The sequence below is a fragment of the Somniosus microcephalus genome, chromosome 12 (genome assembly GCF_052327205.1).
Source record: "Somniosus microcephalus isolate GS21.2 chromosome 12, FLI_Smic_1.0, whole genome shotgun sequence".
NCBI lineage: Eukaryota > Metazoa > Chordata > Chondrichthyes > Squaliformes > Somniosidae > Somniosus > Somniosus microcephalus.
Genome location: NC_140998.1, coordinates 81,265,888 through 81,282,173, shown reverse-complemented (window position 1 = coordinate 81,282,173; position 16,286 = coordinate 81,265,888). Strand labels below are relative to the sequence as shown.

At 42.0% G+C, this 16,286-nt stretch overlaps 1 protein-coding gene across 4 annotated transcripts in view; it reads left to right on the top strand.

Moving 5' to 3' along the window:
• The window catches only part of gch1 (GTP cyclohydrolase 1), a 70,224-nt gene extending 54,261 nt beyond the window's left edge, over nt 1–15,963 (top strand). For 2 of the 4 annotated variants that reach the window (XM_086003221.1, XM_086003220.1), the window contains exons 4-6: nt 2,059–2,090; nt 4,016–4,100; nt 11,108–15,963. In XM_086003221.1, the coding sequence (XP_085859347.1) occupies nt 2,059–2,090; nt 4,016–4,100; nt 11,108–11,234 (244 nt within the window). In that variant the 3' untranslated portion in view covers nt 11,235–15,963. Of the gene's footprint in view, nt 1–2,058; nt 2,091–4,015; nt 4,101–4,268; nt 4,383–11,107 lie in introns of those variants that run through there. The other 2 variants (XR_015080244.1, XM_086003222.1) reach the window with 2 other exon arrangements.
• Nucleotides 15,964–16,286: the final 323 nt, after the last annotated feature.

The following is a 16,286-nucleotide window of genomic DNA, read 5'->3' as shown; positions in this document are numbered from 1 at the left end:
AAAAGTAGGGAAGTCTTGCTAAAACTGTACAGGGCGCTGGTTAGACCACACCTGGAATACAGCGTGCAGATTTGGCCTCCTTATTTAAAGAGGGATATACTTGCATTGGAGGCAGTTCAGAGAAGGTTCACTAGGTTAATTCCTGAGATGAAGGGGTTGTCTTATGAAGAAAGGTTGAGCAGGTCGGGCGTATACTCATTGGGGTTTAGAAGAAAGAGAGGTGATCTTATTGAAACATATAAGATTCTGAGGGGGCTTGACAGGGTAGATGCAGGGATGATGTTTCCCCTCGTGGGGGAATCTAGAACTAGGGGGCACAGTTTCAGGATAAGAGGTCGCTAATTTAAAACGGAGATGAGGAGGAATTTCTTCTCTGAGGGCCGTGAATCTTTGGATTTCTCTACCCCAGAGAGCTGTGCAGGTGGAGTCATTGAATATATTCAAGGCGAAGATAGACCTATATTTGAGCTACAGGGCAGTTAAGGGTTATGGGGAGTGGGCGGGAAAGTGGAGCTGAGGCCAAGTTCAGATCAGCCATGATCTTATTGAATGGCGGGGCAGGCTCGAGGGACCGAATGGCCAACTTCTGCTCCTATTTCTTATGTTCTTATGTCCAGTTATTTTGCTGGATTACTATTTTAGCAATTTCTTTTTTAAAACACGTAGGGGGAAAAATTCAGTTGTTTGTGCCTCCCGTTAGCGCCTTAAGAGGGCGCTAATGGGGCGCAAAGCACCTAGTGCCCGGGCACGGCGATGTTTGTGCCGCTCGTGAAAATAACTAGACATTTTGCGGCGGTGCTAAACACTACCACCACGATCTCCTGCGCCAGCAGATTGTGACATCAGTCGAATACGCAATGCCCCGTTAGCGCCCCGGATCGGATATTGAGTGGCGCCCCCTGCCTTACCGCCTGCCGCTAGCAACGACAGGTTGAGGGGAGCGTTATGCTGTCAGAAAGGGACTAGGGGAGCGCTATTTAAAGGTGACCGCTTCCTGCCTTTTTTTATCAGTGACATTTTTGCACCACGCATTCTGAGAGAGAGAGACTTCTGGAGAGATTCAACGCTGTGTGAAGGAGTTTTGAGTACTGAGCAGCACTTTGCAGGTTTATTTTGATTTGCCCTTCCTTGCTTCACCAACGCTCTGAGGTAGCGCCTCGCTCCTCAGCCTTTGCGCCTTAAGAGAGGTGTGTAGCGCCTGATTTAGCGCTCCAATCACCTCCGGGGTGATAAAAGCCAAGTTTGCTGTCGGAGGCAATAATTAGCACCAGGCGCTAAACTTTGCGCACAGCCGATAATGGCGCCCCAAACGGGGCGATACTGAATTTTTCCCCCGTAGTTCCTTAATTTAATTGTTCAAATGTAAGACTGAAATACTTTTTAAGATCAATCTATATTTAAAGGACCTAATCTAAGCTAATTAATGGCGCAAATACTGTACCACTGTGAGAGGTTATTTGGCCTGCAAAAAGATTATTTCAAAAAGCATGTTTCATGAAAAATGAAACTGTCTCCACATTTTAATTTCTTGTTCTCTTGATGATCCATGGAGCACTGATCTTTTATATTACCTTCAGGATAGAGGTACGTGCACCTCCATGAGCAAGAAATGAAAATTCACCTAGGCAACCCAATAGGAGAATGGAAACCCCGACTTCATTTACTATATGAATCTTCTCTGCTACTGGAACATTTCTGTTCTTTCTACTTATAATGGAAGCATGTTATAGGATAACATGGTCTCGGAGTATTTCGTTAAATAAAGCATTTTCTCAAACACTTATCCACCTGTTATTTTTAGTCATTTGAGTTCTGAAAGATCTTTTCAGATTTCAAAATATGCATATTTTATTTTTTTCTATAAGGATTGTAATCAGTTCATTTCAAATGGCTAACATTATAGAGAAATAATCAGAACCGTAAACTATAATAGCATCTGAATAAATTTAAAATATTAATTTTGATGCAGAACTTTTAGGAATAATTGGCTAAAAGGAAAGTTTTGCTTGTGGCTTCATACTTGTTTAAAGAAAGTACTTACCTAATTTTGTTTTCCAGGATTGTTGAAATTTACAGTAGGAGACTCCAAGGTAAGTATTTAATAAACTTTTTTAATTTATTTAAAATTTGTTTGCATTTTTAAATCGTTCTAGCCCCATTTTAAATGTAATCAGTGTGATCTTTGGTCTAATACCGAGTATGTGGTAACTCTGATAATCCACCCCAGTTAGTGGAACTACTATTCAAGTTAGATACAGGTGGCACACACTGAAACTAAAACCTTCAAAAACACAACAATCATAAACATTTGATTTATTGAATTGCTGTTTGATTTATAATTATTGTTACAGCTCTGTATAACTAGGAGCATAGGATCAGAAGAAATCATTGCTGATCGCCATACTCAAATGCATAATATTTTAACAGGTGGTGTAAACAGAATCAGGCTGACTTATTCCACCGAGAAACGGTCGACCTGGTGGGAGAAACGCTTTTGATGAGTGCCTATTTCAGCTTTGTATAAAAGCTGTTTGAATTATTTACATTGCCACCCTGTTTATATATTTGCCAAATGGCCGTCCTGCTTCCAATATGCTGCCCTCCATACTAGGGCGTATTCTAATTAGAAACGCAGGGAAATATGGGGCAACTTGTTGATAGCGAGATCAGCGCTCTGGACGGCTCAATTTATGGTGTAGGCCACCAATCTTGCTGCTGCAGGATTATCTGGGGCACATACATATGTAGCTGGTCTCTATAGGAGGTGAAAGAAAAAGGCATGAATAAAGAACATGGATGAATAAAGAACCAGAGAGGCAGAGTGTGTGGGAAACATACAGAAAAGAGAAGAGACATCACAAAGGAAAGACTAATTGAGTGGATGAGAACAAGTCAAACAAGCAGAGATAGAGTTAGAAATTAGAGAACATATGTGAGACATAGAGACCAAGAAAGGGGGAAGGTGTGCGAGAGGCATACGAGTGAGTGGGAAACATGCAAGAGAAAAGAGACATTGTGAAAGACTTACAGATAGAAAGAGAAAGTGAAGAGAAGTAGAGATACAGATATGATCGAAATGGTGAGAAGCATAGAGGGAGAGAGAGAGAAAGTGTGGAAGATGAACAGAAAGATGGTGATTTCACTGGGCCCAGGTCCATACTACAGCAGTTTATGTATTTTACAGTTAAATAACAATGCTTTTGCTACATTAAACTGAGTTTGCCTGTCCCACCACCTGCCACAGAATTTTTGTCACTAGCTATCCGTAAATAAGCATCTCAGAGCAAATATTATTCAGCACTACTAAGCACAGCTATGGTAGCATAGTGGTTATGTTACTGGACTAGTAATCCAGAGGCCTAGACTAATGATCCAGGGACATGAGTTCAAATACCACCACGACAGCTGGGGAATTTACATTCAGTTAATTAAATAAAGAATATCTGAAATTAAAAAGCTAATATCAGTAATGGTGACCATGAAACTACTGGATTGTTGTAAAAGCCCATCTGGTTCACTAATGTCCTTTTTAAGGGAAGGAAATCTGCTGTCTTTACCTGGTCTGACCTGTGACTCACAGCAATGTGGTTGACTCTTAACTGCCCTCTGCGATTGAAGATGGCGGCTCACCACCACCTTCTCGAGGGCAATTAGGAATGGGCAACAAATGCTGGCCTTGCCCATGAACGAATTAAAAAAAAACTTTTTAAAAAATACATTAATATAACCTTGTTACTTTGATTAGACTACTGGATTAGACAAGTGGATTAGTATTAGATTTGTATAGATGGTTAAATGAACATATTAAAATTACAAAGATAAGAATGATGAGGGGTAATTTACTTACATGTGTATTGTGATTTGTATAAGTTATAAAACTGTACTCATCTTTTACTCTGAACAGGCTAATAGAAATTTTATGAATATAATGAAAACACACAATTAAATGGTGTTGTAATTTCCCAGTTGACTCTGGTCTCCTTTCTTATGGGTACATTATTCTTCCTGCCAACAGTACAAGAGCGTCTCACCAAACAAATTGCGATAGCGATCACAGAAGCCTTACAGCCTGCAGGGGTGGGAGTTGTGATTGAAGCTACGTAAGTTCTGAACCCAAAGTTCACTTTGAAAAGCTAAACCATTTTTTTGTGCTTTGTAATAATTTTTAGTTTTCATAATTAAAAAAAAAACAGCTTTAACTTGGAAATTATTGTAATTATCAGGTAGAATAGTAAGAATAATTTATATTGTTAAAGAAACTCTTGTAGCAGTTCATGTTCACCTAGGTAGGTATCGGACGAATGACTACTAAATAATCGAGTTCGACTTCAGGAGAACAATCTAGAAGTTGTTTATTTACAAGAACAGACGAAATACAACAGGTAAGGCGGCTGGATGCAGGAGCACTGTGAAGTAGGTCTTTCCCCAGCGGGGACGCCACGAGGACTGAGTCCGCAGTCCTGTGGCTAGCGTGATGACGTCATCACGCTCGGTCGCGTTTTCCCGCGCTTGGTTGGTCACGTGACCTGCGTTGTGATGTCGACGCGTTTGCCCGCACTTGGGTGGTCACGTGACCCGCGTCACAACGTCGACGCGTTTACCCGGTACTGTGGCTGGCCGTTGCGGCCGAAGTCGCGAGAGCGGGAGGCACCCGGCACTGCGGCTGGCCGATGCGGGCGCGGCAGGCCGAGCTGTGCCGGCGGCCGTTACGGGAGGCCGGGCCGGCGGCCGCCGCGCGTACGTCATGTGATGCGTGACGCGACGTCAGTGCGTTAGGACGCGTCCTTAAAGGGGCAATGGCCCAAACAGGTAAGTTAAAGGGGCAACGGCCCAAACAGGTAAGTTATATACATACATAGTAAAGTTAAAGGGAATTATGTATATACATAGTAAGGGACACCCGGTGGTACCGCCACACTTTGGTATGCTAGGTTTTTTGCTGTTTTGTTAATGTAGCCATTTAATTAATCCTTTTTTTCTTCATCCATGGGATGTGGGTGTCGCTGGCAAGGCCAGCATTTATTGCCCATCCCTAATTGCCCTTGAGAAGGTGGTGGTGAGCCGCTTCTTGAATCGCTGCAGTCCGTGTGATGAAGGTACTCCCACAGTGCTGTTAGGGAGGGTGTTCCAGGATTTTGATTCAGTGATGATGAAGGAATGGCGATATATTTCTAAGTCAGGATAGTGTGACTTGAAGGGGAACTTGGAGAGGTGGTGGTGTTCCCTTGGGCCTGCTGCCCTTGCCCTTCTAGGTGGTAGAGGTCACGAGTTTGGGAGTTGCTGTAGTGCATCTTGTAGATGGTACACACTGCAGCCACGGTGGCAGAGGGAGTGAATGTTTAAGGTGGTGGATGGGGTGACAATCAAGCGGGCTGCTTTGTCCTGGATGGTGGTGAGCTTCCTGAGTGTTGTTGGAGCTGCACTCATCCAGGCAAGTGGAGAGTATTCCATCACACTCCTTACTTGTGCCTTATAGATAGTGGAAAGGCTTTGAGGAGTCAGGAGGTGAGACACTCACCACAGAATACCCAACCTCTGACCTGTTATTGTAGCTACAGTATTTATGTGGCTGGTCCAGTTAAGTTTCTGGTCAAAGGTGACCCCCAGGATGTTGATGGTGGGGGATTTGGCGATAGTAATGCCATTGAATGTCAAGGGGGCGGTGGTTAGAATCTCTCTTGTTGGAGATAGTCATTGCTTGGTACTTGTGTGGCGTGAATGTGGCAAGTAATCCAGGTCTTGCTGCAGGCAGGCATGGACTGCTTCATTTTCTGAGGAGTTGCGATAGGAACTGAACACTGTGCTATCATCAGCGGACATCCCCATTTCTGACCTTATGATGGAGGTAAGGTCATTGATGAAGCAGCTGAAGATGGTTGGGCCTAGGACACTGCCCTGAGGAACTCCTGCAGCAATGTCCTGGGGCTGAGATGATTGGCCAACAACCATCTTCCTTTGTCATAGAGTCATAACGGCACAGAAGGAGGCCATTCGGCCCATCGAGTCCTCACCGGCTCACTGCAGAGCAATCCAGTCAGTCCCACTCCCCCGCTCGATCCCTGTAGCCCTGCAAGTTTACTTCCCTCAAGTGCCTATCCAGTCTCCCCTTAAAAACATTGAGTGTCTCCACTTCCACCACTTCCGTCGACTGCGAGTTCCAGGTCCTCACCACTCGCTGCGTAAAATTTTTTTTCCTCACATTCCCCCTGTATCTCTTGCCCAAAACCTTAAATCTGTGTCCCCTAGTCCTTGTACCATCAACTAGTGGGAACAGCTTTTCCCAGTCTAGCCTATCCAAACCCGTCATAATCTTGTACACCTCTATCAAATCACCCCTCAACCTCCTTTGCTCTAGTGAAAACAAATCCAGCTTCTCCAACCTGTCCTTGTAGCTAAGATCCCCCATCCCCGGAACCATTCTAGTAAATCTCCTCTGCACCCTCTCAAGGGCCTTCACATCCTTTCTAAAGTGTGGTGACCAGAACTGGACGCAATACTCCAGTTGTGGCCTTACCAGCGCTTTGTGCTAGGTATGACTCCAGCCAGCGGAGAGTGTCTCCCCCCCTTCCCTTCCCACCACCCCCCCCCCCCCCCCCCCCAGATTCCCATTGTCTTTAAATTTACTCGGGCTCCTTGATGCCACACTCGGTCAAGGGCAGTCTCTCTCACCTCACCTTGTGAAGTTTTCAAAGGTTGTGTAGTTTGGAGCAGTGATCAGAATGCCAAGATTACATTGAAACCAGTCCCTGGTGTAATTTTATAACCGTGTGAATGTGTGTGGGTGTATTTTTGTCATCTGGCAAGGCTGCCCATCCCTAGTTTTCCTGAAGGCAGTGATGGGCCTTCCCTTTGAATTGCGACAGTATCTTACAGTATTGGTAGGGAATTCCAGCGAGAGCCAGCATGGGCTCGACAGGCTGAATGGCCGCCTTCCGTGCTGTAACCATTCTATGATTCTATGAAAGGAATGGTGTGTGTATATTATATGTATGTTTGGGTGAATAATATAGTCTGAATGGTGTGTGACTTGGAGGAGGATTTGCAGGTGATGGTGTTTCTACAACATTGCTGCTCTTGTCCTTCTCAGGGGTAGAGGTTGCTGGACAGGGAGGGGCTGGTAAATTAACTTTGGTGAACTGCTGCAGTGCATCCTTTAGATTGGACATCCTGCAGCCAGAGTGGCAGAGGGAGAGGATAATTAGTCCAGTGGCGGGGGCACCGATCCAGCAAACTGCTCTGTCCTGGATGGTGCTGAGCTTTGTGTTGTGGCTTCACCCATCCAGGTGGGTGGAGAATATTCCATCACACTTCTGACTTAAACCTTGTAGATGGTGGATGGGCTTTAAGGAGTCATCGGGAGGTGAGTCACTCTTCAGGGTACCTAGCCTCTGCTCTGTTCTTGTAGCCAAGATGTTGATATGGCTAGTCCTGTTCAAGCTTCTGGTCAGTGATGACTCCAAGATGCTGATGGTGGGGGACTTGGTGGTGCTGTTAAAGTCCAAGGGCAGATGTTGGGCTTTATCTTTATCTTAATTGATCTCCTGTGATGTTGAATGGGTGGAGTTAAGATCAAGTGTAATTATCACAGAATCACAGAATCACAGAAACCTCACAGTACAGATAGAGGCCATTTCAGCCCATCGAGCCTGCACCGACACATATCCCACCCGATCCCCGTAACCCCTACACCAACACATATCCCACCCTATCCCTATTAGGGTTGCAAAATTCTGGGAATTTTTAAAAGAGGAAACTTTCCATGGGAATTTATGGGAATTTTGGGAATTTTGAGTTTTTCTGCACACTGATGGTTTTTGTCTCTGACCCTTATATTATCTTTGTCGTCAAAATAGACATACTGTTCCATACAAATAAAAACAGGCTTTCAAAACTTTATTTAGGTTATAATTTTGAACTTTATTGAACCCCCACAAAAAAGACCCATCTAAAATAAAATAAAAAGAGCGTCAGCTTATTTAGCCTGTAATTTGTCCTTATTTTGTCCCTTTGAGTCTTCTACTCCTGAGTCTTCTGAGTCTTCTACTCCTCATTGCTCCTCCTGATTCTCTGACTCTGGCTCTGACATGTCCATTTCCTCCTCTGTGTCAGTGTCTAGCTGTGTGGTGGACACTTCTGTATCTGGCTCAATAAGTTGTAGGTTCGCCCGGATAGCCACCAGTTTCTCCACTCTCTTGTTAGTCAGCCTGTTGCGCACCTTTGTATGCGTATTCCCAAAAAGCGACCAGTTTCGTTCAGAGGCCGCTGATGAAGGTGGGATTTGGAGTATCACCGATGCAATAGGTGACAGGGCCTCAGATGCACAAAGTCCCTTCCACCAGGTATGTGCACTGATATGCTTGCATGATTTCCATACCCCATCCCCATTCCAAAGACCTTGCTTGGTAGAGAACTTTGCCAGACTTCCCAGAACTTTGCCCACATCCAGATTGAGATGGTGTGGGAGGGTAGAAATCACACTGTAAGCGCTGTTGATCTGTTCTCCAGAAAGTATTGGTCTCCCAACATGCTTTGGGTCCAGCATGTATGCTGCAGCATGAATCGGCTTGACACAAAATTCTTGACGTGTCTGTATGAATTGAACAATTGCCTTCTCCTCTGCTTTGAGCAGCAGGGATGTGGGTAGGGCAATGCTGATTTGTTCTTTTAAATCAGTAAAAAGCCTGAGAACATCTGACAAGACAGCGTCATCTCCTTCAATCTGAGCAATTGCAGATGCTACTGGTGAGAGTAGTTTAAGGCTGCTAACCACTCTCTCCCAAAACACATCATCCAGCAGTATTTTCTTGATGGTGGTTTCCATATCCCCAGACTGGGATATTGCCATTTCTTGCAGCGACTCCTTACCCTCCAGAAGGCTGTTGTACATTATGACAACACCACCCCATCTAGTGTTGTTGGGCAGCTTCAGTGTGGTGTTCTTGTTCTTTGTCATTTGCTTGGAGTTGTAGGTTGCTGCAACTACCTGTTTTCCCCTGACATACTTAACAACTTGCTTGGCTCTCTTGTACAGTGCTTCCATGGTTCTCAAACCCATGATGTCCTTGAGGAGCAAGTTAGGCCCATGAGCTGCGCACCCAATAGCCGTAATATGAGTGAAGTTGTTGCATTTGGATAAATGCTGCTGCATCTTTGTGGCATTCTTTACATATGGCTTTCTACAGTGTTTGCACATGTACACAGTCTTTCCATCTTTAATGCCTGGGGTAAAATGCTTCCACACATCCGACGGTAAACGTGGCATTGTTCTATGCAGAGAAATAAAGGGCATTCATCTCTGTGTCGAACTGCGGTCGATCAGCACGATTGCAACAGGGTGAGTACATTTTTGCTGATGCTCCATGTGATGGAAGCATGACCTGTACACACACGACGCTACATCACCAATAGTGTATTATTTTGTATATTTTAAATTGAAGGACAACAGAGTTCAACAAGTAACTGGTTTATTTGGTATAAAGTCTGATTTACTTACTGCATCATCACAACATCAGCAGAAAACAAAATGACTTCCCTCAGGCCCCCTAACCTGGATCTTAAAAAAACTATAGCAGTCTTACAGATGCCTGCAGGCCAATCACAATTCGATATGCAAATATTACAAATAGAGGGAGCTAATCGCTCACCCACTCATCCAACCAATCAGGACACATTTGTTCACAGTCACACACAAAACTTGTAATTATTAAAACAAGCCAAGTAAGAAGATAAACATATATTGATTAAGAAATTCCTTAATAATTAAGATTCCATCTCTGTTAGTAATTTTAAGAGAGGACCTGTGGGGGAAAAAAAAGAAAGAAATACAAAAAAAACAATATTATGCTAGCATGTGCTTTTTTGGGCAAAATTCCCAAGCTAAACTTCCCGTGGAAAATTTCCGGAAATTTACCGGAAACTTTCCACCCCTTTGCAACCCTAAGTGTAATAATCCCATCTAGTAGGGTTAGAGGGTGGGGAGAATAATTGAACATGACCAGGGGGGACGAGGGAAGGAGGCAGATAGATGGTGGAATTGAGGAGAAGGAAAGGGGGGAGATGGAGAGGAAGCGGTGGGAAAAAGAGGACATGGAATGACGAGGGAAGAGAGCAGTGAGTAGGGAAGGAGAGATGAAGGAGGAGGAATGGGAGAGAGAGAGAATCCAGGGGAAGGTGGATATGACTGGGAAGGAGGGAGAGCAAGAGGAGAGGAAAAGGCAGTTGGAATAGAGAGGGGATGGGTGTAGAACAAGAGCAGAACGTGTTCATGGGGGTTGGGGGGTGAGGGTGGTTGTGAAGTTTTGGTCATGATGGAAATAATGCTGCTCAGTGTTGGGGTGGCGATTTGGGGGTTGGGAAAAACGCTGGTTTGGTTTTGGAAAGCTATGCTCAGTGGGAAGTTGCAAAAATAAACTAAGTTTGTTGAAAGTAGCAATTTATCAATTATAAAAACCAAAAATGCTGGAAATACTCAGCAGGTCAGGCAGCATATGGCAGCTGTTGATGATTCTGTGATTCCCATTTACACCGCTTCCAGACCCATCTTTTGTTCCTTTACTTGTCCCATTACTATCTCCTTTTGCCTTGCACCATAGAATGGTTACAGCACGGAAGAAGGCCATTCGGCCCGTCGAGCCCATGCCAACTCTCTGCAAGAGCACGTCAGCTAGTCCCACTACCCCACCCTTTCCCCGTATCCCTGCAATCATCCTTTTTGTCTTTTTTTCGTCTCCTGCCTTCCACCCTATCACAGATCTTCCATTTTGTTCTTTCCTACCCCCCCTTTCCCTGCCCCTGCACTTGCTTAAAACCTGTTATCTCTCTAACCTTTTTCAGTTCTGACGAAAGATCATCGACCTGAATCACCAACTGTTTCTCTCTCCACAGTTGCTGCCTGACCTGCTGAGTATTTCCAGCATTTTCTGTTTTTATTTCAGATTTCCAGCATCCGCAGTATTTTTCTGTTGTATTTTTCAGTTATGAAGGGGTGTAAAATGAAGTTGCACTAAACTCACTGAACAGCCAAGCCATTCTGAGAAATCGCTCAGTGGAAAACTCAGATGGAGAATACTGTCAACAAACCTGTTTATAATGTCTTTTTTTTTTGCAGGCACATGTGCATGGTGATGAGGGGAGTGCAAAAGATGAACAGTAAAACTGTAACCAGCACTATGTTGGGTGTTTTCCGGGAAGACCCAAAGACCCGTGAAGAGTTTCTGACTCTTATTAGGAATTGAAAATCGTGCCCTGGAAGGAACTGCACTAAGTGTATGGGCTGCTTTTAAATGTTCAGTACGTGGTTTAATTGTTTTTACTGGTTTGTATTTTGTAGTATGTGTAGATGTCGGATTCAGGCGGACAAACAAAAATCAAATTGTTAATGGTAAACTAATGTATCTAGGGCTGTGCCAACATACTTGTAACAAATAGTCTCTGTTATTAGTGTTTAATATTTGGCTGTATGAAATTCTTCAATAAAGAACATTGTAGTTTCATCGCTTTAAATGTCCTGTAACCAACTGGTTAGCATCTGTTGCAATTAAACAAATAGGGCTCAGAATACTTGTACAACTTTACAGATTGGTAGCTATTAACTAAAAACAAAAAGACTTTCTCCTTCATATCTGCCAGACAGTTAAACAGGGGATAATCGCAAGTGATTCTGAATTTTCACTCAATGCTTCATCCATCCCACATCCTTCATATGGTCTCCTCCCTGCACACCTACATGGTTTAGGTTTATTTTTTTCTTCTTGTCAGCATCAACCAGTGCTTCTGATGGCTTGGCGTCAATGGCTCGGTGTAGAATTTGAAGTGGTGACTAGAGATAATGGCATAGGTCTTCCCCATGTGACAGTGCCACTTGTGGTTTGAGCTTGTGAACTCTTTTTTTGTAGAGTTCTGACTCCACTCCACTGATAAATTAGATTCACCAGATCAGGCCAAACCCTTTCATTATTGTTGTTTGCTTCAGAGTTGAGAATGAGGGAGGTCAGTTTGCCCATCTTGCTTCATCCATCCAGAATGACCCTAAAATTAGGGCATCTAATTGGTTCTTCATGATTCTAGGCTTTTTGTCTCCGCTATTTGATTTGGGAGACCATTCCATGTATTGGTCACTGTCTGTGTGAAGAAACGGTTCCTTCTGTCAGTCCTTTTACTATTCCACCCTGTGGCCCCTTGTTCTACTTTTGCAATTTAAAGTAATTTTCTGGATTTATCTATTCAAAACCATTGTATATACCTCAATAGGATTACCCCTCAGATTCTTTCAAGGATGAAAAGCACAAGTTTTTCCAAGCATTTCTCCAAACTCCGACCCGAGACACGGGATCACCCTTGTGGCTCTTCTGTCTCCTTTGTATCTCCATGACCAGAAATGGACACAGTAGTCAAGACCTGGTCTGACCAGAGCACTGTACAGTTTGATTATGACTTCCTCTAACTTGTATTCTACTGTTTTGATAACATAGTTCAACATTCCATTGCCTTTACATAGAAATTATAACCTGGAAGTGGTCCAACCAGTCTGTGTTCATGTTTATCCTCATCATGGGGCAGTAGACCCAATGTTCCATTAGCTTTTTTAAAATAAGCTTATCCACTTGAGGTGCTGCTTTTAATATGCTGTGAGCCTGAACACCCCCCCCCCCCCAATCCCTCTACTCTTGCACATCACCCAGCCTCTCTCCATTCAAAGTATAATTATTACTTTTATTTCTTTTAACTAAAGTGTACCACCTCATATTTACTGACATTGAATTCCAACTGCCATTTTTTGCCCATTCCACCATCTTATCAATATTCCTCTGCAGCTTCCTTTGGTCCTCACAATTATTTACTAGGCCTTCTATTTTAGTATTGTCCACAAATTTCTCTAGCCCTATATCCAAATCATTGATTGCTGCTCTGTAGTGGTTGGACATGTTCAGTGTCAAGTCTACTAAAACTCGATCGTGCAGTCTTCTACACTTGCCTGTATTAAATTTAATCTGCCATTGTTCTGCCCACTTATATATTTTGTCCAAATCATTCTATAATTTCTGTTCTGTCTCCTTCGATTCCACTGCCCTCTCTAGTTTGATATAATTTGCAAATTTAATGAATTTGAATTGTGTTTCTAATCCAATCTCATTAATTAAGACACCAGTATTGTGGAAAAGTGCAGATTTACCATTATGTCAGATTTATGATGAGCCTTGGCATCACATTCCAAGAAAAAAAATGAAAAGGTTCAGGCAAAGGGCAGGAGAATCGGACTAAGTAAATCACTTTCTGAGAGTTGGCACAGGCATGATGGGCCAAATAACTCCTCCTATGCTGTAAAAATCCTAGGCTCAGAATTTGAAATGAGTGCTTCTGTTTTATAGTGGAGCCGTTCTCTTTTTATACTATGTTTAAAAGAAGTTTAGATTTCAGGACAGATCTGAATTATTATTATTATAAATAAGATCTTAGAAGGCACAGGTATTGATACTTTTACAAAAAGCTACCATTTTATAGCCAACTTAACACAGCTGTTCTCATGTTTGGATAGAAGTGGCAGATGGTTTAAATAGGCTCCATCATTGGTTTAGATTGACTTATAACCATATCGCAAATATGTGGGAAAAGGATGTCCTGTAAGACTCTGAGGAGGGCAGATGGAGGATTGGAGGGAGCAGAACATGAAGCATGAATACTGCATACTGAGCAGTGCTAGCTGACCCTAAATCTAAGACATAATATATTGACAAGGAAGCTGCTGTGCTTAAATGATAGCCCAACAATACACCATACTGATACAAAGTACAATGGAGTGGAAAGGACATGGGTTCTGTCCCATAAATCCATGCAGTGTGAGTTCCAAATATCACTTAGTCAATTGGAGGGGTTTTAGGATACTGCCCTTGAGGTAGAGGAGAAATAAAATCAGGGGGGTTAAAGTTGACTTACATAGGTCAAGAAATGGTGAGAAGAACTGGGAATAGATGTGCCTGGTGATTTTCTGTTAATGTTGACTGATTCACCAATGATATGTGGAGAATAATTTAATTGAAAGAATATGGACTACCACATTTTCAGTCAGAATATGGATTACCAACTTTAAGTAATTTGTCCTTCTGTTTTGCTTTTGTTCAGCAGATACTAGTGTGCCTGAAGGCAAGGCAATTTAATGAAGTATTTAATTATCAGTGTTTAAATGCATAATTATTAACCAAAGATCCAGCACAGCCTGAGTGCAATCATGCAAACTAAGGCCGTGAAATTACATGGTGTGAATATTAACATGTTTAACACATTTGGATGGAATTATTTTGATGCCTGCTCTTGTAATGGAGGTGTAAAACCTCCATTAGGCATCCCGGAAGGCACTAAACACCTCGAGTCTCTTCGCTGGGAGCAAGCGGAAGCCAAGCGCAAGCAGTGCACATCAACCCAAGCACCGTCTGCCCCACCTGTGACAGAGACTGTAGGTCCCGCATTGGACTCCTCAGTCACCTGAGAACTCATTTTAATGTGGAAGCAAGTCATCCTCGGTTCTGAGGGACTGCCTAAGAAGAAGTTAAACCTTTTAAAAATGACCAAGTTAATGCCTCTGTTAAAAAAGCAGCAAAGAAATTTGTTGAAACACATTATGCAGTTGTACACTAATATTCACACAGCACACTTTCAAGGCCCATGTGTCATGATGATGGTTATTAAATGCTTAACTATTCCTTGTAAAATATTGGAGGAAAATTACTTCTAAGTACTTATTATTTTAATGTTTACCAATCAAAAATGTTGGTGAAATATAGAACTAATAACTTGTGAATTAACTTTTTAGTTAGAATTATTTTAAAACAAGCACTATCCTTGAGCACAGACTATTGTGTGTTTTCTAGGGATTCTGAGAGCATAACAATGTGTATATGTAGTGGTGTGTGACTTAAGAATGAATACCTTTTAAAAAAAAACTTTGTTACTTTTTAAAAGTAGCTCCAATTCATTACCCAGCCAAGGATAAAAAGTGTCAATTTAGGACCTAATTAATTTAAGTAGCTTCTTGCAATGAGGAAAATTTAAATGCTTTGTGATAGATGACAGACTTTTGTATGTTCACCAAGCTGCTGATTCCTCTTATTTTTTTTAAAAAGTAGTGAGAGAGCAGAGTGTTAATTCAGTTTGAAGGAATTAATATTGGGTGCAGGGTTGAATTTAATTGAAGCGTTTAGCAGATATTCTATTTTAATACAAATTAAGTTTTAAATGTGGATTTATTCTATACTTGGTTCATGCTTTGAGCCAGCAGGAATTTAGTACAGACACTGACCACCAGCGCATCCTATATCATTGAGAGTGATGACATTCAGAGTGAAGGATTAAGCATTGTCATTACTGTAAAATTATTTCTTGATAAATTGCACCTGAATGCCACAAAAACTTTATAACCAGTGTATGATTCTCCTTGTAATATGTATGCGTAAGTACTTGTTATGCGCATTTTCTTAAATGTGTACACTGCAGTGCAATGATGATGATCCTTTATTTTAAAAGTTAATGATTTCATGTTCCAATTGTGTGACAATCTAGGACTCTGCAGTACTCAAGTGAATACTATTGCATTGCTCAGAATGTTGATGTGCAATTTTGCGGAAGGAAAATCGGATGTTATTAATTGACCACTTTAGCTGTATAGAGTGAACTTGAATCGTGTACAAGTTTACTGTAAACAAGTTACTTATGTTGAAAAAAATATATTTCATTCAGGTATGTGGAATTCCACACTCACTATTCTGAGCCACCTATTGTAGTGTATTAACCTGGAGTTTGTTGACACTAAATTGTGGCCTTGGACTCTGTTGTATCCTCAGAGGCAAATAGATTGTTTATTTTAATCACAAGTTTTGTAATTGTTTTGTCTTTTTTGAAATGTATTTGGTTTTAGTGCACATATATAGCACTGTATTGGATAAACAATCACAAATAAAGATATAATGTATATATGTCTAGCACATTAGTTGTTTATACAAAGTATTTTGTTTTAACACTTTCTCTCCATTAAATTATATTTTAAACTAAAATTTTAAATGAGCTGACCTTCAAACTTTTTTTAATGTAAGTAGTTTATGGAATTTGAGCAATATTTTGCTTTAAATTATAAAATTACAACATCATTAATTTTCACCAAGCTAATGCTGTCTCCCCAGGTTAGCGAGGTGGGGGAGGGGAGTTCAGCTTGACACATAACATGCCAGGTGCTTTGATCTGCAAATGAGTCAGCTGTTGCAGAACTAATCTGATTAAAGCTTGTTAAAGCATTAGTA